At 35.2% G+C, this 22,157-nt stretch overlaps 3 protein-coding genes and 1 long non-coding RNA gene across 5 annotated transcripts in view; 2 read left to right on the top strand and 2 right to left on the bottom strand.

Moving 5' to 3' along the window:
• Positions 1 to 2,760: 2,760 nt before the first annotated feature.
• Positions 2,761 to 7,947, bottom strand: LOC129793514 (solute carrier family 35 member F5). The gene is made up of 6 exons (XM_055833610.1): positions 7,726 to 7,947; positions 7,286 to 7,619; positions 6,727 to 7,200; positions 5,329 to 5,662; positions 4,179 to 4,338; positions 2,761 to 4,040 (listed from the first exon to the last, which is right to left on the bottom strand). The coding sequence occupies exons 2-6, from the start codon at positions 7,373 to 7,375 to the stop codon at positions 3,731 to 3,733; spliced, it is 1,368 nt and encodes a 455-aa protein (XP_055689585.1). The 5' UTR covers positions 7,376 to 7,619; positions 7,726 to 7,947; the 3' UTR covers positions 2,761 to 3,730.
• Positions 7,948 to 8,621: 674 nt separating this feature from the next.
• On the top strand, positions 8,622 to 14,395 carry LOC129793501 (Bardet-Biedl syndrome 4 protein homolog). The gene is made up of 8 exons (XM_055833595.1): positions 8,622 to 8,755; positions 8,817 to 8,953; positions 9,022 to 9,134; positions 9,195 to 9,467; positions 9,533 to 9,686; positions 9,744 to 10,038; positions 12,958 to 13,157; positions 13,229 to 14,395. The coding sequence occupies exons 1-8, from the start codon at positions 8,686 to 8,688 to the stop codon at positions 13,505 to 13,507; spliced, it is 1,521 nt and encodes a 506-aa protein (XP_055689570.1). The 5' UTR covers positions 8,622 to 8,685; the 3' UTR covers positions 13,508 to 14,395.
• Positions 13,540 to 22,157, bottom strand: part of LOC129793519 (G-protein coupled receptor dmsr-1) — a 65,399-nt gene continuing 56,781 nt past the window's right edge. Inside the window, exons 3-8 of one of the 2 annotated variants that reach the window (XM_055833617.1) lie at positions 21,277 to 21,612; positions 21,030 to 21,198; positions 18,420 to 18,546; positions 15,621 to 15,836; positions 15,370 to 15,543; positions 13,540 to 15,304 (exon numbers count right to left, since the gene is read on the bottom strand). In XM_055833617.1, the coding sequence (XP_055689592.1) occupies positions 14,983 to 15,304; positions 15,370 to 15,543; positions 15,621 to 15,836; positions 18,420 to 18,546; positions 21,030 to 21,198; positions 21,277 to 21,564 (1,296 nt within the window). In that variant the 5' untranslated portion in view covers positions 21,565 to 21,612 and the 3' untranslated portion in view covers positions 13,540 to 14,982. The remainder of the gene's footprint in view (positions 15,305 to 15,369; positions 15,544 to 15,620; positions 15,837 to 18,419; positions 18,547 to 21,029; positions 21,199 to 21,276; positions 21,613 to 22,157) is intronic. The other variant, XM_055833618.1, reaches the window with a different exon arrangement.
• LOC129793560 (uncharacterized) lies at positions 18,930 to 20,390 on the top strand. Its single transcript, XR_008750935.1, has 2 exons — positions 18,930 to 20,059; positions 20,142 to 20,390. It is a non-coding gene; the product is annotated as an uncharacterized LOC129793560 (long non-coding RNA).

The raw sequence follows: 22,157 nt of genomic DNA, 5'->3' as shown, positions 1-22,157 counted from the left end.
ATTTTTTGGCGTGAGAATTTGCGCGGGAAGTTTAGATAAATTGCTCATTGTTGGTTCAATCATTTTTCTTCACAATTTTTTCTTTGACTTGACCCCTTGACTTCTAAGAGTCTCGTCTCTTTGACACCCAAAGTCTGGGGTTCTAATTTACAGTCTAGCCGGGGATTTTTTGGCAAAGCTTTCAAAACTTCAAAAAAGGCGTTTTTTTTGGCTAAATAATTTGGTTTTCCCGGAGATAGGGAAACAGGAAAAAATAATCCTAAGATTGAAATATAATTTTTATTTATTTGTTTTTTTTTTTGATAAATTGAATCCTTATGAACGTTTAAACCGAAAGAAAATGTAATAATTTTGGAAACTCAGGCGAACAAAATCGATAAAAAAGTCTTTCTTTCAGTGTTAAATGTTAATACCGAGTGTCAGCAATCGTGGCGCTAGTTGTTACATCAAAGTGTCAGAATTTTAATCACAACATTTAGGAAAATATTTTTGAGAGCCTTATTTTGTTTATAAATTGCTGACAATTTTTCCAAGACAGTGTTCATTTTCATCTCATCGAATGGTATACAAAAAATTTTCACTGTGATATAGACAACATTTCCGAAGGATGCCGAGTAAATGTTTCAAATTGTAATTCAAGTTCAAAACCATCAGAAGGACAAGACAAGCCACCTTTACTCATATGAGTAATTTAGATGGCACCGGACATAATCTCTTACCCTCTAAATTGCCAACGATTCGTGACGTGTAGAGATATGGCATTAAATTGCGTAGAGAGAGCGCTGAAGATGCGCGAAATTATTCGTCCAAATCTCTTGCTAAAGATATGTATCCAGAAATTATCGAGAAATGGCAATTGACAAATGCCCAATTGGCTCACCCTGTTTTGCTGACTAAATGCACAGTAATTGCAAAAATACAGGAAATCTGGGATCAGAGGGTGTATTACGTAACTCTCCTAGGCTGGGTGGTCCATAAGGAATGTACAGCCACCCAGTACTTGGAGAGTTACATAATACACTCTCAGGGAAGAAGAAAGTTGGTGGCAAAAAAAAGTTTTATTGAAAAGATGGATAGACATTGAGTCAATTTGGCCAAAAAAAATTAAACGAACTTGAAAGAGGAGTGTTAAACAATGGAGGGCCGTATGCTTTTACGGGAAAAAAGGGTTGGAAAATATATTATGCTAATGTCACATTTAAAATGTACAGAACTTAGCATAGTATATTTTCCAACCCTCGATATGACACCTATCGACACCTCTGACCGTCAAAATTGAGGCTATTCTGCAGGGAAAAGTAAGAAAATGAGAAAATTCCGCTGGACAAAACTTCCCTCACAAAACGAAAATTAAGATAAAAAGAATTTTCTTTAATTCCGATTCAAATATGTTCCCGCCGGGAAAACGATGCGATCCTTTGGCCCGATGTCCTCAACAGTAATATAGTGAACATCTTGAAATCACACCAGTCTGACTTTTCAATTCACTGGGACAAGTGAATTGAAGCTTTTCTTTTGAAGGGAAAGCAAACCGTTTCAAACAGGAGAAAGCTGGTAATTTTTAATCCCCTAAAAGTTCAAACTTTGTAATCTCATTAAAAAAGTTTCTTTTTCGAGTTCAAAAGAAGTTCTGAAGAAATTCCTCAAAAGAATATATTTTAAAAAAGAAGAAATGAAATAAAATTCACGTGTGTCGAGTTAATTTGCACCTGCGGGGCGGCGGTAGATCCCCACGGCGTCTTACTAAATTGGGCGTAAACAACATCCAAAGGCGATTATTGGCGCGGCATTGATCGGACACAGCAGAATGTAATCAAAAGTGATTCATGTTTTTCTTCTTATTTTTAATTTCACGCTTTTTTTCAAAAAATATCTTCAGCACTGACCTTCAGGTAAATCCACAGAAAAATATCAAATTAATTTCTGATGCGTCGGGGTGTCGCAAATTTTGTCTCCGGGAAGCATCATCAACTGATAGTAAATAATGCGATCTATCTGATAATATTTCATGGAATTTAGGCTATTCAAACAATTTAAAAGCCGTCGCGTGCGATTCTGGGAATTTGGGGAATTCCTGGCAATGACCAGAAGGTTAATAAATAGGCAATAAAAAAAATCCGGAAGAATTTTCGCCAAACAAAAAAGAGTTTGCAAAATATTTAAAAGCTCTCGAGCTTTACGAAATTTATTACTTATTTTGCATACTTCGCGGAGTTTTTTTTTAAATATACATTTGTAAGTCAATAGGGGAAACTAAGGCAAAAAGAAAAATCATACAAGAGGTTTCTTATGTATTTTCACGAAAACATTTTTCAACAAGTACTTCACATTCAGAATTTTTCTTACAAAAAAATTTTTTTTGCTCTAAAATGTTTCGGAGAATTTTTTCGTAGGCCTAAGAAAAGGAAAATCTTAGCCTTCGAAACGTCACAGTAAAATAAATACGCCATAAAATTTGTAAATCCCACCCATATTCTATTTTCATTGCAGTTATCTTTGTGCATGAAGCATATGCTTCAAGATGGTCTCTTCTTATTTTCTCAATTTTCTGTGGCTATAGAATACAAAACATTTATGAAACATGCAGCTTTGAGGCATTTGCTTCATAATGGGGCGTGGTTTATGCAGTTATTGTTTTTTGTACAGCCTATAATTTAGATACTCACTGCCAGTATAAGGCAAAGGACGTTACTCACAATGTATAAAAGACATTCTAAAAATAAAAGACTTGTGAGATTTGAAAAGAAAAAACGCAAAATATTATTTTTTTGTTATTTTTATTATCTTTCATTCAGAAAACATTCTTTCTCTCCTTTATCTTCTACAGAAAATTCCCTAAAACAGCAAAAATACATTTTTCTCGACTAATTTATTTTTTTTATCAACGTTTTTATCAATTTTTTTTATTTACTTTGTGTTGCGTCTGTGTCTTGTGTGTGTGTGTTGAAGAAAACAAAGCTCTCTTGCGCGATTGAGAAAACTCTCCTTGTTTTGAGGATCTCCCCCAATTGAGGATCGTCTCAAGAGTGCCCATAAAAATTCCTTAAGCACGGTGTCTTAACTTTAAGTGGTCGTCTTCAAATTAATTTCCATTCTTTTCATATAAAAATAGCCAATTTCTTGAGAGCTTCGATTTCTCAGTTATTTTTTGAATTTATTTTCAATTCCTTAATTAAAATATTTCTTTTTTCTTTATTGAAATAAAATCTTCTTATGAGATAAATACATTTCAAACAGCAAATATTCTTCTCTTATCAATCTTATCAGTGGCTTAGTATAGTTTTTTTTCCTTTTTTAGCTAATAAAGTCTAAAATTTCTAATTTTTATTGGACTTTCTCTTTTTAGAATGACTATAAAAGGGATTTTTTGTGGGATTTTTAATGCAATAAAATACATAAAATTAATGAAATTAATTAATGCACAATGAAATGCAATAAAAAATACGCTCAAGAGGCAGATAAAAGATATAAATTAAGAAAACTTGCAATAAAATGAACAAAATTTCTTCACAAAGGAATGTTGCCAACGTTTTACGTATGGGAGAAACAGAATCACAATTAAATAATAAAAAAAAATGTTCAGAGAACTATTAAAAAAAAAACATAAAATTCTCCCAAAATTTCTCATTTTTTTTTGGGAGAAATGGCCACAGCTTTAAAAGTTTTGAGAAGGTTTTTTTTGTGGGGAAAAACCTCATTTTTTAGCACGCAGAATTTTCTTTTCACTCACTCAGTTTTCGTGGTTATCAATGAGACACTCCTGCTGCTCCTCGAGATCAGTATTGATGCGTACAATGCTGGGTTGCCGCAGAAAGCAGAGCTTTCGGTAGAGGAGCTTTAGGACCTTTAGTACGGGATCTGTGTCCTCATATTTGAGGAGAATGGCGACAAAGATGACGGAGAAGGCGATTGGGATGGAGCCCAAGTAGAAGAGGAGCGGGTATTCCTTGCCACGTAGCACCATGTCGAAGAGCATCGCCAGGGGAATTTGGAATGTCATGGACAGCGTCCCAATTAGTGACGACGTCAGGAAACAACCCCTTTTTTGCAAAGAAAAATAGAAGAAAAAATCAAATAATTTTTTTTAAATAATTTTTTTTGATTTCTTTTAAGGTTTATGAGGTTTAGGATTTAAGTCTCAGGTTTAAAGGAAGATTTAAAGCCTACAGAAGACTTACCAAAGCCAAAGAGCCTCCGATACAACAGTGCCGATCAATCCATTGAGGAACAACACGGAAAATTGATGCCGGTTTGGAAATTCAAACGGTTCAACGTGGGAGAAATTAAGTACAAAAAAGATCGGCCACAGCAACAGAAGATTCCATAAGCCAACGAAACCTTAAAAAGAAATTAAAAGAATTTGCTTAATAATTTCCATTTACGCCAAGAAGCTCATAAAAGACTGAAAATTCTCCATTATTCATTCAAATTTAACGGAAAGAAGACCAAAAGGACGCTAACCTCACTTTTTTCAGGGCGAGAAAATTAATTTTAAAACCTTTTTACTTTCGGAGATGAAAGGAATGTAAAATATGCTAAAATTTATGAAATAAACAATTAAAAAACTTTTTTGAAGCTTCCAAGTTCTTTCTTAGGTCTTACAGAAGAAAATTAGTCAGAACAAACGATCTAAAAAAAAAGACGTTACTCTCGTTCTAAATTTAAAATGTTTTTTAAGAGTTCAGAAACAAACATTTAATTTTGTTTTATAATAATTTTGTATCATTTTAAATCACTCATTTTAAGCCTTTAAGAGCTTGTGAAAAGGCAAAATTCAAATTCACAACCAATTTTCCTCAAATATCGATTAATTTTTCTCAATTTTCCCCACTTAGGTATTAAATTTTCACTCTCTCTCTTTGCACTTTCAATTTAAATTGAAACCCAATAAACACGCAAAAATTCTCCTATTAAATATTTTAGCATGTTGAATTTTAATCATTTTGCATTTTAAAGTTAGTTTAACATGAAACTCCCTCAAATAGTTCCACGAAAAGTGGATCGATTAGAGAATTTATTGTGACACGCTGAGCTCCTCTTTTGCATATCAAATTAACATGAACGTTACATAAAACCTAATTGTTTCCAAACATGAAAATTATTCGTCTTCCGCCTCTACTGCGATAGAATATCAAGCACAGAATTTTATATTCTATGGTGAGCTTCTCGAGCTTCTTCTGCCAATTTAGGAGAAATTAATTCATGAAGACATTCGATGAAAGGATAAATGATTCAAAGAAATTCAGCACAATCCGTTGGTTGTTCATCACCCCAAAAAAGGAATCTTTTCTTTAAGAAATTAGAGAGAAAAGAGAAAGAAAAACTCACCGAAGAAGAGGGGAATGTCGATCTTCTCCTCCGTATCACTTTTACGCTTCACCAAGACGAGGTATGAGGCGTAGAAGAAGGCGCTGGCAAGGGCCAGGATGACACCCTTGGACATCTTCGGTTCAGACAGCTGTGACATCGTTACCATTGAGACACCGGCAATACTTACAGCCACCGCCGTTACTTTGGACAGCGTAAATCTGTCTCCACTCGCGGATGGGAAGATGGCGGCCAGGATGAGGGTGAAGAGGCTCGATGTGCTGCTCAGGAGGGTAACCATAGCAGTTTCGCTTGGTTCCAGAGCCAATTGGAACAGGTAGTTCGCTACGAACCACTGGAGAAGATACAATAATACAAAATAAATTAGATGGGGGCGCTAAGTAGCTACCAGGCGTCTCCATACGCTTAATGCTTTTAAAGTAATTTTAGGTTATGTGGAAGTAGTAAGTTCGTTGATTTTTAAAATGATTTTGCAATAAATCCTCACTAATATTTCGTTGAAAACGTTAAAATTTCGAAATATCGATAAGAAGCGTAAGTTGACAGGCGACTCCATCTTGAATTTTCAGCCTTTTCCATATTTTCATTATGTAGAAATCTTTATGTTTTATAGAGGCCCAAAAAGTTTAAGAAGCTCTCAAAGCTTCTTCCTCAATAAGCTTAATTAAAGCAAATAAGAAAATTAAAACTTTATTGCCTTCAAGTTTACTAAAACTTTTTTAAAGAAATAACAAAAAATTGATTCTCAGATATTTCCTTTTAAATTAGCCAAGTTTTCAAAAAGATTTTCTTGCTTGTTTCGCAGCAGTAATCTCTATTGAAACAATTTATTTCCCCACATTCAAGCTATAGAAAATTATCAATTCTCTCGGTTTTATTGATAAGAGTATATCAGAAAAATAAACAATCCTTGAAAAAACTCAAAATTAAAAGCAATTTATTGGTTTTGACGGTTTGGAGTAGCTTAAGAAGATTTTTCAAGTATTTCATTAAATATTTTTATTCTACAAATGACTCTTGAGCTTGAAGAATGATTGTAAAGTCTTCCTGAAAGATTTTTTGAATTAAAAAAAGGTAATAAGCACGAAGAAAATCGAAAATGTCTTAATCGATAAACTAATTCTGATCGACAAAATTATCCTTATCGACAAATTTATCAGGATCGACTTTCATTGGCGGGTGTCGATCAATTAATTGTTTACTGGGGCGAAGAAAAAAAAAACAAAAACTCCCCCAAAAATTGACAGATTGTGAAAAAAGCGTTCAGTAAACAAAGAGTTTAAGATAAAAATTTGGTCTTTCAAGCCGGAAAAATCAGCTTTATACCAGTTTCTTTGGTGTTATCGTGGCAATTGGAATAGATTAGAAGCAATTAGATGGGAGAGCCAATGGACTCACCAAAATGGAAAACATTAGCGCTGTCCGGGCGGTTTTATGGTGTGACTTGTGGCGTCGAATGCGAAGGCTAGCAGAGTAGGAGAGGCGCGACATGAGTGCTTCCGTGGCATCATGGGGGCTCATCTCACGAACTTCTGCCATTTTGCTGAATCGCACACTCCGGATGCTGCTGTCGTCGCTATCTGTGCCCGAGACTCCGTCCACTTTTACAGGGACAAAGCTGGAGTCGCTGAGACTACTTGTGGGGGCTCCATTGGTAAAGACACTGTCTTCTTCTCCTGTTGGATCCATCAGGGTGTAGTTTGAGGTGTTATTATTCATCCCCACGGCGGTATTTGTGGAGCTGGGTGTTGGTGGGCATGGATCTCGCCATGGGGCCAACAATCCCAATGCCAGAAGGTAGATGGTGAACATGGAGGTTTTGAAATAGGTACAGAAGAAGGGCTTGTCGAAGTTTTCATCTTGGTAGAAAAACTGCAAAGAAGATTCGTTTGATTTTTTTCCGCTGAGGCAAAATTTTTGAGCTTTTCCTGGAATCAGAAGGAATTGATCGTCTTACCTTTGTCAATTCACTTGAGGCCACCCAGATCACGTCAACAAGCAGCAGGAGGAACGTCCCGAGGATTAATTTCTGCGTCCGATTGACCATCCCGGTCACGTTGCTCACTTCTTTGTTCCCGTTGCAGTATCGCACATATTTCACGACGAAACTGTTGGGGAGATTATGCCTCTCGTGATCTCATTAGTTGCTTCATTGTCTTCCACAGCGGATGATAAGATAATTATCAATCTTCTCGCATCTCCGGATTATCTTACTCCGGCATCCCCCGCGCACTCTACAGCTATACAATTCACCTGACTCCACGGCACACTGACGATGACTACCTGTTGTGCTAATTGCCCAAGAAAACTCCGTGATTATCACCATATAAAGGAATTTCATTACAAATTAACACCTTCACCATCAAATCCAGAAAAATATTTAATCTACGAATTTACCTTTTCCTTCTGGAAGATTTTCTTTTGCAACACTCCCCAAAAGCTCTCGACACCCTTCACAAAATCTATCACAAAATTATTTTGGCCGAAGGATTACTATTTAATTGTTTGCACCGCTTTTTATTAATTTTTTTGAGCAATGAAGTCGAATTATTGCAATTTGGGAGGAAAAAACTCCGTGCAAAAAATGCAAAACATTCTTCTTCTTGTTCATGAGGCTGTAGCTGCGCAGACGTTAAAAAGTCGCTCAGTTCAAATTTTTGGTAATGCGGTATCTTCAGGCTTATCGATAGTGGCCGATAAGACGCTTTAAATGAGTCAACGGTTCTTGTAATTTTATGTAAAAAAAAATAATTGAGAAAAAATAAAATTATTTTCTAACTAGTGCCAAAAATCTTTCATTTTTAGTATTTTATGAAAAAATATTTTAAGATTTTAACAGTTTCTTTGTTTGTTTAATCGTTTAAAAGGCAAATTACTTTCCAGGCCTTTTTAAAGATGGTTCTGACAGTTTTCTGGGCCAAGAAATTCTTTATTTTTCTTTTATGGACTGAAAATATAACGATCATACAGAACATCAATTGCCAAAATCTTAAAACCTTCAAGTTATAAAAAAAGAAATGAAAAGATTTTTAGCAGAATCGATCACCAAATCTCTGGTTCTGAACTAATGTATAGCTTACAATTATTGAAAATTATATAATAAAATGAATTTCAAATAAAAAAGTTTTATAAAAGCACCAAGAAACTTTTTTTGATAGTTTACAACGTTTAAAAAAAATGTAGAAAATTGTAATTAAACTCTCATCCCTCGAAATTCCCGTTGTAGAGTTCAAACCACTCTCATCGTAACCATGGCAAGCATTTGTTGTTCCTTTTTATTTTGCAAAAAAAGAAAAACATTGTGCTTCATTCTACAAGAATTTTTCCGAGAAAATAAATAAAATTTCCCTTTAAAAAATGAATTATTACGAATGCAATGGAATTGCTCCATCAACATCAACTGCAGCCAATGTTATCATTAGAAGAGGTATGAGAAAATTCTTTCTATATTCCCAGTCCTTTAAGGATTTTTTTCTCGTAATTTTCAGAGACTTCCTATTCGGATTCGAACGTTAATTGGCTGCTGTACCTAATGTACGCTCGGAGGGATTTTAGCTATTGCAAATTAATCATTGAGGAATATTTGAAGAAAAACTATGATACTGAATATCTCTATTTTGTGCAGGTATTTTAAGTTTTCCTAAATTAAAGTTCCAATTTAAAGATTTAAGGACATTAAAAAATCTTTTTAAGGGTTTAATTGCGAGGGAGGAAGACAGAATGACGGACGCTCTGAAATGCTTTCAAAATGCCATTGAACTCAATTCAAAGAAATCCGAATACTTCAAGGAAGTCGCCAAAACTCTGTAAGAACTCCCATCCTTAAAATTCAAGGACTTGAAGATTCCAGAAAGATTTTTTTCTAGGTACAAAATGGGACGTCTTCGACAGAGCTTGGATGTTTTCCTGAAAGCTGAAGCTCTTCTTGAGCGTCCCGACAATGAACTTTACTTCTTTATTGGAGATCTCTTGCTGAAGAACGTTGGGCAGCCTAAGGCAGGCCCGAAGGAGGCCAAAGAGTACATTCTGAGGGGTATTCAGAATGGAAAACATCTCGAAAGTTACAAGAAATTGGCTGAAATTTATATCTCCGAAGAGGATTTACCGAAAGCAATTGAAGTTCTCGAAAACAGCTTGCAGTAAGATTTAGTAAAATCTCAGTTTGGTAGCTTTTTCTTAAATCTTTCTGTTTATTTTTTTTTAGGATTAATCCTGATGATCCAAACACATTAACTCAAATTGGTGTGCTCTACCTCACAATTGGGTCTACACAGAATGCTTTTACAAAGCTCCTGGATGCTCTGAATATCGATGCAAAATGCTCGAAAGCTCTCACAGCTCTCGGAGCTATTCTTCAGGTAAATCTTTAAGGAAATTTTCCTGCCCAAATAATAAAAAGAATTTTGTTTATTCAGTCAAAGAATGACGTAGATGGAGCCCTGAATAAGTACAAATTGCTCTCAAATCTCGATGAAGAAGGCTCAGAGATTTGGAGTAATGTTGGGCTTTGCTTCTACAAGAAGCAAAAGCTCGTGGCTGCCATTGCGTGCCTCAAGAAAGCTGTCTGGATCTCACCCCTGAACTTCAATGCTTTGTACAACTTGGGCTACGTCCTGTTGAAAGCTCAGCAGTTTGCAAGTGCTTTTCACGTCCTCGCCACAGCCGTTAGTATCAAGAATAATCATGCAGAGTGTTTGATGCTTCTTGGAGGTAAGAAATAAAAGAAAATTAAGCTTTTTTGTCTTAAAAAGTAATATTTTTCCTTGCAATACATATTTGAATTATTCATTAATTAACGATAATTTCGACTATTTTTGATAATTTTCTTTCAAACGAATTTTCTAAAATTAGTCTTTTAATTAATTCAATAAATTATTTAAAAGACAATAAATCAATTAAATAAATTATTTTATTTTCAGTATATTTGAAGCTCCAGTGGTAAAGAGAGCTAAAGCGCCACTCAATACCACCCATCACTGGGGTTGTGGGTTCGATTCCCGCAGCGGTTCGCCGTTTCTGGCCTGGCGCTTCCTTCCCTTTCTTTCCTTTCTACTCCACAGCTATTCCTTTCCTGCTCGGACGACTGCTGCCCCCAAACGGGATGGAGCCAACATCAACATCAGCGCCATCTGCGAGACGGAAGGGCAACAAGTAGACAGAGTCCCATAGTCGTGTGCCGGTCAATCAGCGATAATGTGCAGCTGCATACAGTGAGTGCCTGCGTTTGCGGAACTTCCTATATATATGGGTCGGAGCCAAAGATGAACAGAGCAGCCTGGTGGCGGAGGGACAACGCTGGTAAAAACCGATCTACACTGTGTGGCCTGCCGAACGAACACCAGTGCCCAGCGTCTGTGCTGAATGATTGCGGAACTTCCCGTGCAGTCGCCACCGACGGGACTCTCCCCCTACAAAAATCTACATTGTAACAAAAACATTGTAATTTGAGTAGGAAGTCAATCATAACGCGTCCAGTTATAAGAGTTGGTGTCCCACAACGTGTAGAAGTTTGTTTATGCGTTGTAATACTATTGTGAGCAATATTAGTAGGCGAAGTTGATTTTTTTTTGTGAAATTCAGCAATTTGATGCATAAAAATGGTCATATCTGTAGTTCTATAACACCTACAGAAATTTCGTGACTAGTTTTGGAAAGGTCTTGAAATAAGCTATAATTTGACATATATCTCAATGATTTTCAAGGTCACCTCTAGAACACAAAATGGAGGATATTTGTTTCACAAAAAGAGTTTTTCGCATTTCTCGTCCTGAAGGAATGGTTCTAGAGGTTTATGATGTTCTAGAAAATTGTAGATAATTACAAAACCTTTAATTTGATACCAAATTGAGCAAAATCGGACAAGCGGTTCAAGAGATATGGCTCTTAGAACTTTTCAAATGCAAGAATTTTTCAAATGGCCATATCTTCTAAACGGCGACATAGATTTTCTTCATTTTCGGACTGGTGACAGATATTGAGTCAGGCCACAACATATCAAAATTTAAAGGAAATCTATAACAGATGTTCGGAGATATTGCTTCTTAAAGTTAGGCAATTTTTGTTTTTGATTTTAGCGCCTCTTGCGAATGTTTTTGGAACTTGGAATGTTCTAGACAGTTGTAGGGCTTCTTGAAACCTTTCATTTGATACCAAGATGGTCAAAATCGGTCAAGCCGTTCTCGAGTTATATTGAAAAAACACTTTTTGCTTTAGACCGCCATATTTGCTAAACCGCTTGACCGATTTCCAAGTATGAATTATTGATGAAAACGTCTCACTCAGCTCTACAACATACTAAAATATCAGATCTCTAGCTATAAGGGAACTGGTTGACGTTGTTTTAAAATGGCGGACGGCGGCCATCTTGGATTTTGAAAATGCGAAAAAATGAAAATTTACACCCACATTTCTATAGAAAACTTCAAACCCGAAGTCTCTATCTGTTACTGTTCTCGAGATATAAGGCAAAGTTTGGACCACCGGCAGGCCGGCCGGAAGGCCGGCAGGCCGGCCGGATCAAAAATTTTCCACCACCATTTTCGTAATGTGGGATGTCTAAAACGTGCTCATACCAAGTTTGAGCCCGATCTGAAGTGGTCGGTTTTTCCGACGATTACAATACTTGGTGTTGGCCACGAAGTGGAACACCAACTAATAAAGGGGATGCACAATAGGCCCACATGGGCCGCAGTGCACAAGGAGATGAAAGTCTCCGGGCCCCACTTAGCGTAAAGTAAAGTAAAGTAAAAATTTTCAGTATGAAATGTATCTTTTTTGTCCTTTTGCTATTTTAAGCTCTTCCGAAAAGCATAAAAATTACATTAATATGAATTTTTACATTTCACCCGTTGCAGAATTCCAGGAATATTGCTCATAAATTAACTTTTCTACTTGATTTTAATAATTTATGTAATGAAAAAATATCCTGGACATAACTGGATCAATAAATAAAAAAAGAAAGCTGGTTCTACATGGATGGAAACTTTTAGAAGCCTTCAAAAATAATCCATCAACAACGTTAATTTTAATTGAAATCTATCACGGCTTTTCCTAAAATGAAAAAAAAATCTGATTGAATAACTATGTTATATTATAACGGAACGAATAAATCATCATAAATGCAACATTATGCAAAATAATGAATTATTAAAAAGTAAATAGAAATAATTCAGCTTATAATCAATACAGGAATTGAGTGGTGGACTAAATAATAGTAAATGGATTTGATGGATTTACATTTAAACATGTGATTTGCATTGGACACCATGGCTTTTGAGCTTTCATTTGCTAATTTAAAGCTTTTAATCCCAATTTATGCCTCATATTGCATAAATGTTAAATATTTAAAAGCATTGCAATGTTCAAATAAATCCGACTCTGAATTTTATATAATCGGCAGAATTCTAAATAATAACAATTTATTAACCCGATATGCCCAGATTTTTTAAACTGTTTAAATAAAAAGTCAATTTCAATGAAACTTTGTACAATTTTTTTTTAAATTCTCCTTTTAATGGAATTAATTAGATTGTTTTCAAAAAGAAACCCCTTTTATTTTTCTTTCTCCTTTAGATTAGTTCTAATTTTTAATTAAAAAAATTCTTTTCTCTCATCTATATGCTCCTGAAGCCTGCCTGAGGTACTTGCATGACCGCCAGGGAGCTTTTGTTGCCTTTGAGAGGTCAACAATGCAACCAGATGCGTTGAAAAATCCCCTGATTTACCTCAACTTTGCCATTTTCTGCCACGAAGAAGGGAAATACCAGCAATCACGCATTTACCTGGCCAACGTCATTAGGATGTCTGAAACAGTCAGCATCCCAACTGAGGTGTGGGCGTGAGCTGTGTTGGAAGGGGATTCAACCCACGCAGTTTATTATTAATTTATTTCTCCCTGCAGTACATTGAAGCTGCTCATACACTGACGGGTCTGATGCCACAGCCCGAGAAAGATGATCCACCGGAAGAGTCTGAGGCAAATGTTGCGGCAGCAGCAGTGGAGGCGTTGGGGAGTACCGAAGAGGTTGCCAGGGTTGAAATTGAACCACATGAACCCCAAAGTGGGGAGGAAGAGGGACAAATCACGCAGGAAGCTTCAAATGCTGATGGAAGTGATTCAATTGGCCAAATTGGGCGACAACCCCAATCACCGTCAGAAGATGATGGAGATTTAGTCTGAAGGTGTAAGGGGCAAAGGGCATTAAAGACAAATTAAATAGCAACAGGCTTTATTTACAAATTAATTAATCTACCCTAATTAATTGCAATCTAATTATTTAGTCTAATTATTTGCAATCACGCCAGTGGGCATTTCAGTGGGCTCACAGGGAGAAACGTACACTGGGGCAATTCAGCAAATCTTCTTAACCATCTCCACCACACAAATCTCTCTAAATTACCCAAAATACTTAAGCAATGAGAAAAGGAAATATCTACAGCAAATTCCTATCCTAATGCTAAATTTCTATTTTTAAAATTAACGTACAAATTCATTATTTACTTAATCTACATTTTTTCATTAATTAATTCATTGTTTTACATTTTATCTTAAATTCCTAGCAAAGTAATGCTATGTATTTCTCTTTTACATTTAATTCGTAGAAAAAATCTCTTTTCTTTCACTTCTAACCTTCAACTTATTAATAGAAATCTAAAAGAAATTCCCTTTGGGTGATTTTTTCAAAGCGTGGGATTGGGAAACGGAATTTTCTCGCTGTGGAGAAAAATCTTTTTCTCTCAGAATTATTTACAAAAGAATTACTTAATAATTAGCTCTCTGTGTTGGCTCTGAGAAACAATAAAGAGGGTAATTTTGTGATTACAAAATGGCGGAAGTTTGGAAAGGACGCCGCGTGGGTTTCGTGCTTTTTGTAATTTTATTTATTTTTTAAATTCCTTGTGCGTTTATTTTCTAAATAATCTTACGATTATTAGCAAGATTAGGATATTTTTACTTTATAAAAATGTAGCCATCTTTTAAAATTCTAACCTCAAATTCCGATAAAAAATTTCAATCAAAAACTTTTTCTCGTAATATTTGTAAGGGCAATAAAATCAATTTGCAAAATGGAATCTTCTTTATTTTTTTCCTAAATCTAACCTCATTTTTTTCTACAAAACTTTTCCAATGAATTTCCTTTTGGTTATCTTATTCTAGTTTCATGATCTACAAAGTATAGTAAAACATAACGAGATTCTTTGAATCGATTAAAATAAAACATGCATTAGAGAAAGCAATATGGCGTCCAGTCCTCGCCTAAAACAGTTTTCAAAATAAAATAATTTTTAAACAAAAAATGCATTTTTTAATAAAAACTTTCTGCGAAATATTTTACAAAATAGGCAATTTTTAGAAATATATTTCTCCATTTCGCTCCTATCTATTCAATCACATTTTTAGTTCTTAAATTCCTTAAACTTATAGAGAAATAGGGAGTTACTTTCTATAGTAGCTTTTTATGCATTAAATTTTCATGCGGAGCAATTTGAATCATGCCCTAAGCTCATTTCGTTGTTCAACCCCAAGATGGGGCGCTTTGCATCAACTTCCTGGCACTCACGCCTCTCCACGAGGGGTGAGTGTCAAACAAGGGATTTATCCTGGACGCGATCACCACTCGGTGCCACACAGCATGGGCGTAGGAAGCGGTGTAGTCAGACACACGTTGTGGTCAAGCCTGTGACTTTAGTCATCTCCATCCCATGCGGTGGGTGCTTGAAGAAGACCGCCTTGAAGCTTGTGCGGAATTGCTTGGACATGAGACCGTAGAGGACGAACCCTACGGCGGCATTTATGAGTGCCAGGAGGTCCATTAGCTCCCCAAAGAGCGAGTAGCACCGCGTAAGGAAACATTTCTGCAGGATCCCACTGAGAAGCCCCAGGATTCCCTGTGGAAACTCTGTGATTAGGAAGAGAAGGAGCACAGCCACGAGGAGCATTGTTGTTCGATCTGTTCGCCTGTCTGATCTTGGAGGTCTGTGACGGTTAAAAGAGGCGGAAATTTTGAATTTTGAAAGTAGGGAAAATTCAAATTGTCATACTTGGTTCCATTGAGGGCAGTTGCAGCTCCTTGATTTGCAGGATTTGTGTATCCCTTTAGCTTTATTTTCCTTTTGGCTGCCTTGTAGAGTACACGGATCAGGACAAAGCTGATCACAGTGAGGATGACGCACGGGAGGAGCTTAATAACGATGGAGTGCATCCAAAAATTAAATCTAAACAACAAAATTTAAATTAATTCGTTAAAGTCCGTTAGGCATCAAAGAGGTGAGCAAGGAGCAAAAGGACAAACCTATACAGAGCTGTATCTTCTCTGGCATCCAAATGGTACAAAAGGACACTCCGATTGTTCTCCTTGATGGTCTTCTCATTGATGCGGAAGACAAAATATGTTGGGAAGCAGAGAAGCGGTGAGATGATGTAGGACATGAGGATGGCTTCGTTGCAGTGCGAAAGGACACATGCAGCAAAGGAACCATGAGGATGTCTGAAATACATGAGAGAATACCTAACAGACGCTTTAATCGTCACTCCGAAGCTGTTTATTTGCATTTCTGTGGCCACGAGGCAATCCCTCCGTGCATCAGGAATGCCAAGAAGCGTGGGGAGAAGTTCTCTAAAATGTGTCACGGTGGTAGAGAAGAAGTGATGAATTTCTACGAAAACATTCAACATTCCACGAAACTCTAAAGAACAAATTAACAAGACACCTAAAATGCGGAAATTGCTCCTTGTCACCTCAAAGCTTTAATATTTACCTGCGAAGGTGGATTTTCTAAATTAATTTACAACCCTTCCCCCCCCCATTGCACCCCACGTGCTTGGAGGAAGGGATGACAAGTTGGGGAAGTAATCGTGTGGCGTAGCGTACATCATAAAATGCCAAAATTAGTTCCATGGAGGCAAATTGAAAGTGAGATTGATAAAGTTTTAAAGCCCCCGCAAACGAGGGAAGGATTTTCATTGAAAGGAATTTCTGGGAATTTCATTCATGAGTTGAGCGAGTTGAGCTTTTGATGAACTTTTGCAATAAATTCTGTATTAAAATATTTCTGAAGATAATCTTGAATTGCGGTTTATGTTGGGTGTATTAATATTTTCTGAGTCTATTTTGTGTGTTAAAAGAGAATTTCATACACATAAAACAATTCTAATTTGAGCAACTTGTCAATTTAATTAATCATGAATTTTCTGATCAAACAAAAATTCCTGAAAATGTTGTAAATATAGAGGAGAAGCTTTATGAGCATTTAGAGCTTTGAAAAGCTTTCGCTGGTTGTAGGCTTGTACCTTCATACGAGACTAAATGAGGTTAGGATACGAATAAAAGTGAATAGACTCTTTTTTACATTTTTCAAAGCGTTTTTGGTGTTTTTTTTTTAATTCCTTTTATCACGTTGACAAATATAAGAAAAGAAATAAAAAATATAATGAAATACAGTTAAAATTACAATTTAAAATGGATAGTGTGAAGATTCAACACAGAGGGCAATAGAGTATTCACATTAACTAATTTTTTCTTTCTTTTCTTTAGCTGGATTTTCTTCAGGTGAGGAAATGTAATTTACTTTCTTAGGATAATTTACAGTTTCTTTTAAGCATTCAAAAGAATCTTTCTAACAACTGAAAGCAACCGAATTTGTCGCAAAAAAAAACTCTCAGAACCACCCCCGTGGCAAAAGTACGAAGTAAAGTAATTTAAATCTCAACTGAATTTTAATGCGCCATATGAAATCTTCTCACTGTACTTTTTTTTCACAATTCTCCTGCAATTTCCTTCAAGAATAACTTACTAAATGACCATTTAGTTAATTAATCTGTCCAAACGGTCCAAACGAACCATCCTGTGTGAATTAAAAACTCATAAAGCGCCTGAAGCTAATGAACACAGAAAAAACGGTCGAAAGGAACTTTCTCGTGTCAAGAAAAGTCATTTCTGCATAAATTCTATTAATTCTACAAGTTCTCCAAGGCGATGTGTTGCAAAAGAAGTCCACGGCGGTGTGGAGTCTTGTAAGAAATTCCCTTTGAAATGTTAAATGTGAGAAGATTCTGATTAAAATTGCATTGCGAGCTTTCAATTCAGAAATCCCAGAACTGGGGCTTCATTATCACCTCCACATTCATCCTAATTAAATTCCTTTTAAAGACTTTTTCATTCCCTCTCAAATGCAAATCTACTCAAAAGAATCCATGTCGTGGATATTATTTGAATAGGAGAAAAAAAAACTTTTCCTCCCCATTTTCATACTTTCTTCCTCACACAGAAATTCTTCGCGTGTCGCAGTAAAGTCGCTCAGTGTGAGAACTTTAATGAAAATTCCTTTCTTTTTATTCTCTCTGAACTCTGGGGGGAAATGCATTTTCCATTCAGTACGGGGAGGTGGGTAGTTAAACTTTTGACCTGGACATAGTCTGGAGTGACCGCATACAAGGACAGGACAAAAAGGAAAATAATCTGTTGGGACTTTCTCTGCTGGAAACTTCTTAAACTCAATTGTCACAACTCAGGGATTATGTTCTGTCTCCAAAGTCGTTGTAAGTTCAACAGAGAGCCAACAAAATAGATTCTATCATGGAGGAGGGGGGAAGACAAAGGGTCAAAGGGTTGTATTTGATTTAATTTGTAGAAGATATATCCAAGGGGCAGACAATTGGTGAAACAAAAATATATTCCGAATTATCAATAGAGATTCATAAACGAAGTTACATACTAAAGCTTTGCTAAATACTTACATTATGTATGTGCATTAAAGAGCTTAAATATTTTTAATACAATAAGAATTATAGAATAGAATTTAGAATGATGGAAAATTTAGAAAATACAGAAAATACTTTTTTTTTAAATTCATGCCAATTAAATTTTTTAGAAGAGAAGAAAATCTTTTAAATATTTTTACAGAATGAAGAATTAATTTCAAAGAATCCTTTACAAAATATTTTAGACTATTTACAAGAAGAGAGAAGAAAATGCTTTAAAAAAATTTTCCATTTTGTACGTAATTGTAATTACATGAAAATCTGCGTCTACGGACGTCCAAAAGAATCAATGAGAAGGTGCATTCTGTTTGTTAGTGTTTGGCTTACTTACTTGATGGCAATATAGCGCCAAATGGCAAGTGTGACAGTCAGTGAGATGGATATTGTGTGGAGGATTTGTGATAAGTGCATGTGAAAGAGGAGATAGGCTGCCCAGGAGTACTTAAATTCTCGTTTTCCTGTGAAGATTTTTTGTTTAAAGAAAAGAATTTAAATTAGGAGTTATTATTTCTTTAATGAAAAAAAAAAACAATTCAAAGCCCAGACATCCCGAGACCCCAGAGATGATTTAAAGCTCTCATTATCAGTCAAAGACAGGGTGTGTAAGTTGAACTGCTTCTTCTCTATTTATTGTCTACAAATTGATAATTTCTTCATCAATTTTGGCCCAAAGTTTCACTTTGAAGACAACGCCCATCGTGGCTGAAATCATCTGCAAATTTTTGATTTTTTTAATATTGTTTCAAATCGTTATTTTTGATTAAAAATAAATAAAATAAAATACAAACACGAGTCTTCGGGATTTTCACAACTATATAGATTCATGAAGCACTTATTGGGAAATGTTCCCTTCATCTTTGTCTTTTCATTTACACCACAAACAGGCTTATAAACAGTTTCGCAACGACATTCTCCCATCACATTAGAAACTTCTGAAAATTTTTAATTAAAAAATTTTTTTGAAAATTTACTCAAGAAGAATAAATTTTGACTGTTTTCTTCACTTTTTACCTGAAGAAATTAGGAGAATAAATACAAAGAATGCAACGAGAGAAGACTTCATTTTAAAATTGTATTTTAAAATTATTTTAAAACGTCTGATTGTTGAGGTGAAAGTTAGAGAACTAAAATAAGTTGATGAATAAATTTTCCTGTGCCCCGAAAAGCTAGGAAAGTTGCTTGAACTTTAACACAATTTTCTTCAGCTATTTAAACATGTGCAGAAATAATTTAAATAACTTTTTGTTAAAGAAATAATATTCTTTCTTATCTAAATAGTGGAGTAGAGCAAGAAAATAAAACACCCATTGTCAAAGAAAAAAAAGAACAAGAGTGCAAAAAGAAAACTTTTTATTTGTCTTTTTTGGCGGGATTATGAAAAAAAAATGAGAAAAAAATAGATAAATTGTCTTTTAATGATTTATGTTGAATTAACTACATAAAAAAGTATCTCACTGGATATTCTTCTTCTGAATTCCTTACTGGAATTCATTTAACGATGAGCAAAAAATGTGCTGAAATTAATTAAATTTAAATTACAACTGTTTAAATAAAAACATCTGAATGACGTAAAATAGCTAAACTTCCTGAAATGAATCACTTTTGGGGTTTTTGGATTAAAAATTATTCTCTCAACTTCATCAGTCTAATCTGCTCAACGCTTATCGACAGACGTGTATCATTTTTCGTGAAAGAAAATCTTGAAAATGAAGTTCTTTGCTGCATTTCTAATTTGTATTTTCTTCATTTCATTGGGTAAGAAAAAAGCGAAATAAGTGGTAAAAAGTTTAATTTAATTTAAATGATTTTTTATTAAATTTTCTGTAGAAATGAATGAAATTGTAGCTCAATGCCCAAGATGTGCAACTCATTACAAACCAATTTGTGCTGAGAACGAAAAGACGAAGGAAAGGCAGAACTTTCAAAATGATTGTTTCCTCTTAGGGCAAAATTGCTATAGTGACGATAAGTGTGAGTAAAGTACTTTTTTCTGCAATATTTGTTAATGACAACTTTTTGAAAAACTTACAAATATTTAAATGATTTTCTGCAGATGTTAAACTCCACGATGGAGAGTGCGATCTTGACAGATATACTGCAGAGTGAAAAGAATTAATGAGAAATATTAAAAAAATATTTTTTAAAAGTATAGTGGAGAAAAAAGAAATTTATTCATTGAGAGTTTATTCATTGTGACGCTCTCATTGCAATTATATGGTGTATTTTTTTCTTAATATTATTGAGGAAGACTTAAAAATGAATAAAGTTCTTAAAATAAAATCTGATTTAAAAAAATCTGAAATTATGTCGTTCATTTAATGCATTGAGACAGTTCAATCAGGGCGCTCTGTACCTTCCTAAAAATCTTCTTATTGACTTTAAGCTTTGAAAGAATTTTAATAAAATTAAGCTAATTAAAAACTTAAAGAACCTCTATGCACAATTAATGCGATTAAAGTGATTAAAGCCCTATATGAAAATTGCAATAATTTTCCAAGAAATTGTTGGGAAAATTACCAATTTCCAAGCTAGAGTAAAAACTCTGTGGTTTTTGCACGTTTTGCAGAGATTCCGTGAAAATTATAACTTTTCCAATAGATATTTTCCTAGAATTTAAACCCAGACTTTCTTGACTCTTTAATCAACCACTAGAAAATTTTAATAATTAGAAAGATTTTCAATTTTCACGAACTTTCATCACACATAAAGTACTTTGCGTGGAACTTTCATAATCAATATTGAACATATAATATGGTTAATTTGTTAATTATGCGAATTTCCTTTGAATAATTCCCTGCTCTTCATGTCCCTTTTGTGATGGGATAATAATGCTAAAATCATCTCTGGAGCCAATTAAAATGTAAGCGAAACTTCCAAACAGCTGCAATATGTTCCATCATCGCTCGTTTTAATGTTAGAGAATTTCTGAGAATTACTTTACCTGGGAAAATGAGGTACATGTAGGTTGAGAAGGGGATATACTCAATCATAACAATCATATCGGTGACCGCGAGCCATTTGAGGATGATATTTATCGGAGCTTTGGCCATTTCCTTGCGCGTCAGTACGATGATGTTGAGAATGTTGGCAATTGTGCCAAAGATACAGATCTGCAATTAAATGCTCACAGAATATTTGTCCACCGCCGCCCGAAGGCATTCCTCCAATTTGTTCGCTGTCGCACTCACCACGAGAGAGATGTAGCCATGAATGCTGCGGTAGCTCGTGAAGATGTCCCTCACGGTGCCACTGCAGTAGGTGGAGCACTCACGTTCGGCAACAGCCTTATTCCAGTACCACACGAAGGCATTCACATTGTCCAGCGTGAGGTTGTGATCCTTAAAGATGTCCTTTGAGCTGTTTGCAAAGAACTTGGTGAAGTTCTGATGCAGCACAGCTGGTGATTCACCATCTGTGGCGATGGCATTGCCCATCAATCGGTTGATGTGCTCCTGGATGTCCTCTGAGATGTTCATGATGGACACGGGTTTGCCCTCATCGGGATTCAGGTGGGCAGGCAGGAGCTGCAAAAAAAAGAAAGGTGAAGGTAAAATGTAAGAAAGGTGATGGGGGGGGGGGGTGGTGCGAAACCATTATTTCGCCATGAATAAAACATAAAATCTGTATTAGAATTAGAAGGAATCTCAGCGGTGGAAGGTGCTGAGTGAACACCTAAAGTGAGTCCATCCATATTGAGAAGCTATTACACCAAATGACAAATTTTTTAACGTCAGGTACTTTCGTAAAGAAAATTTTTAGAATTTCTTTTCTTTATTCTACAATTTTGAATTAAAAAAAAATTATTTAGAAGATTTTTCTTAATGTATTCTATGACAAAGAGTTGTAAGATTTAACAGTACTAAAAAATTAGTACATTTTAGACCACCTAACTGAGACACATTGTGAAATTTTCTTTTCTAAGACAGATTAAACAAGATAAATTTTCTACAGAATTTTTTTCTACAGTACGCTCTGAAAATGTTCTCCGTTGATTTAAAGTCCATAAGAAAAGGTTTTATTTTCACAAAATCTTATTGTATTGAGTTGAAGAAAGAATTGTAGTACTAAT

This window comes from Lutzomyia longipalpis, chromosome 3 (assembly GCF_024334085.1).
Source record: "Lutzomyia longipalpis isolate SR_M1_2022 chromosome 3, ASM2433408v1".
NCBI classification, from domain to species: domain Eukaryota; kingdom Metazoa; phylum Arthropoda; class Insecta; order Diptera; family Psychodidae; genus Lutzomyia; species Lutzomyia longipalpis.
This window is presented reverse-complemented; position numbering and strand designations above follow the sequence as displayed.

Excerpts from the sequence above, each read along its gene's own strand:
- LOC129793514 (XM_055833610.1), bottom strand. The coding sequence starts at position 7,375 with ATGGTCAATCGGACGCAGAAATTAATCCTCGGGACGTTCCTCCTGCTG. Across the intron at positions 7,201-7,285 it reads CCTCAAGTGAATTGACAAAG|TTTTTCTACCAAGATGAAAA; the intron begins GTAAGACGATCA and ends TCTTCTTTGCAG. Across the intron at positions 4,041-4,178 it reads TCGGAGGCTCTTTGGCTTTG|GGGTTGTTTCCTGACGTCGT; the intron begins GTAAGTCTTCTG and ends TTTGCAAAAAAG.
- LOC129793501 (XM_055833595.1), top strand. The coding sequence starts at position 8,686 with ATGAATTATTACGAATGCAATGGAATTGCTCCATCAACATCAACTGCA. Across the intron at positions 9,687-9,743 it reads CTCTCGGAGCTATTCTTCAG|TCAAAGAATGACGTAGATGG; the intron begins GTAAATCTTTAA and ends TTGTTTATTCAG. Across the intron at positions 13,158-13,228 it reads CAGTCAGCATCCCAACTGAG|TACATTGAAGCTGCTCATAC; the intron begins GTGTGGGCGTGA and ends TTCTCCCTGCAG.